This window comes from Colobus angolensis, unplaced genomic scaffold (assembly GCF_000951035.1).
Source record: "Colobus angolensis palliatus isolate OR3802 unplaced genomic scaffold, Cang.pa_1.0 Scaffold51, whole genome shotgun sequence".
In the NCBI taxonomy this organism is placed as follows: Eukaryota; Metazoa; Chordata; class Mammalia; order Primates; family Cercopithecidae; genus Colobus; species Colobus angolensis.
Genome location: NW_012118599.1, coordinates 14,155,122 through 14,156,946, shown reverse-complemented (window position 1 = coordinate 14,156,946; position 1,825 = coordinate 14,155,122). Strand labels below are relative to the sequence as shown.

General features: G+C 55.0%; 1 protein-coding gene across 5 annotated transcripts in view; it reads left to right on the top strand.

The window, feature by feature from the left end:
• Nucleotides 1-436: 436 nt before the first annotated feature.
• PTCRA (pre T-cell antigen receptor alpha) overlaps nucleotides 437-1,825 on the top strand; it is a 25,194-nt gene continuing 23,805 nt past the window's right edge. For 2 of the 5 annotated variants that reach the window (XM_011960421.1, XM_011960419.1), the window contains exon 1: nucleotides 657-789. In XM_011960421.1, the coding sequence (XP_011815811.1) occupies nucleotides 732-789 (58 nt within the window). In that variant the 5' untranslated portion in view covers nucleotides 657-731. Of the gene's footprint in view, nucleotides 790-1,825 lie in introns of all 5 variants that reach the window. The other 3 variants (XM_011960418.1, XM_011960417.1, XM_011960420.1) reach the window with 3 other exon arrangements.

The following is a 1,825-nucleotide window of genomic DNA, read 5'->3' as shown; positions in this document are numbered from 1 at the left end:
AGCTCTGCCTCCCGGGTTCACGCCATTCTCCTGCCTCAGCCTCCCGAGTAGCTGGGACTACAGGCACCCGCCACCACGTCCGGCTAATTTTTTTTGTATTTTTAGTAGAGACGGGGTTTCAACATGTTAGCCAGGATGGTCTCAATCTCCTGACCTCATGATCCACCCGCCTCAGCCTCCCAAAGTGCTGGGATTACAGGTGTGAGCCACCGCGCCCGGCCCTGGGCATCTTTTTGCCTATAATAAAACCAACCATCTAAAAACAGTTCAAGCCCTGGCTCTGGTATCTGTCAGCTGTGTGGCCCTGGGCGGGTCCCTCACTCTCTGTAAGCCTCAGTTGCCTCACCTGTGAAATGTATCTCACAGTGGTTGAGTGGATCAAGTGAAGGGCTGTATGTCAAGCCCCTGTCAAGCCACCTGGTACTCTGTGTCCTATGGATGGTAGCTGCCCTGAAGCAGGGCTTTGCAGACTGAAGTGCTCTCTCTTCAGAGGAAGTGCAGGTGTCCATCTCCTGGTGTGGGAGAGGCACCCTGTGCTCCCTGGCCTATGAGACAGGATTGGGTTTGGGGGGCCAGGGCAGGAGGAGGGGCCTGTCACCAAGGGAAACGGCTCATGGTGGAGCAGCTGAGGTGCAGCTGGGCCTGTGGCCTAGAAGGCAGTCTTGTGGGTGCCTCCTCCCCCAGCCACAACTCAGGTCTGCAGCTGGGTCCTGCCTCCTTCCGAGTGGGCCATGGCCGGGACATGGCTGCTATTTCTCCTGGCCCTTGGGTGTCCAACCCTACCCACAGGTGAGTCCCATCTTTGTATTCCTCTCTGTTCCTCCTCAGTCTGCCCAAGCCCATTCCCTCACTCTGGACCTCCCCGGGTATTGATGGGCTGCAGGGAGGCAGGACAAGAGCCATTTAGGGACCTCTGGGGAGGGTCTCACCCACTGTACTCTTCCCATTGTACTCTTCCTCCCAGCCACCTTGCTCTGGGGCTCCCACATCCTCCTGCCCTGGAGCCCACAGTGTTGGTAGGGAGGCTGCACCTCTTAAAGGTATAGAGAAATGAGAACAAACTGGATGGGCATCCACAGAAGGTGGGGTTAGGGTAACCAGGGTGTGTGATGTGATATGCAATGATGGGATATGGGGAACAGTGTGAGGTCCTGTCCTGTCCTTCTTGCCCTCAGGGTGCCTGCCCTAGTTCAATAGGACTCAGGGTGTCTCAGGTTCACTCCCAGCTTGCCCTTATCAATGGGCTCAGGGTAGGTCCCAAGGCCTCTTCCCAGGGTATTTACCCCCACCCTCCCATGATCAAGGCTGGAGCCAAAGGACTCATGTCTTGAGGGGAAAATTCCAGCTTCATCTAGAAGCATGTGCATGTGTGCATGTGTGTGGTGAGGGAAAGTCCATGATTTTTGAGTCAGGGGGGTCTCCTTGATCTAAAGCTGGCCCCAAGTATCTCACAGGCACTCCTTCATTAGGGAGATAAACCACACCTACGTGGAACACAGGGCACCCATGGCAGGAGGCCTGAGCTCGGGAAGGAAGTAACCAGGGTAAGCAGGAACAATCCTGGGAGGCTTCATGGAAGAAATGGAAGCCGAACTCAACTTGGGGAATGTCTCTATCTATGTAACTGAAAAGGCTCTGGAGGGTTTTTTTTGTTTTTGTTTTTGTTTTTTTTGAGACAGAGTCTCACACTGTTGCCCAGGCTGGAGTGCAATGGTGCGATCTTGGCTCACGGCAACCTCTGCCTCCTGGGTTCAAACGATTCTCCTGCCTCAGCCTCCCGAGTAGCTGGGATTACAGGCACCCACCACCACATCCGGCTAATTTT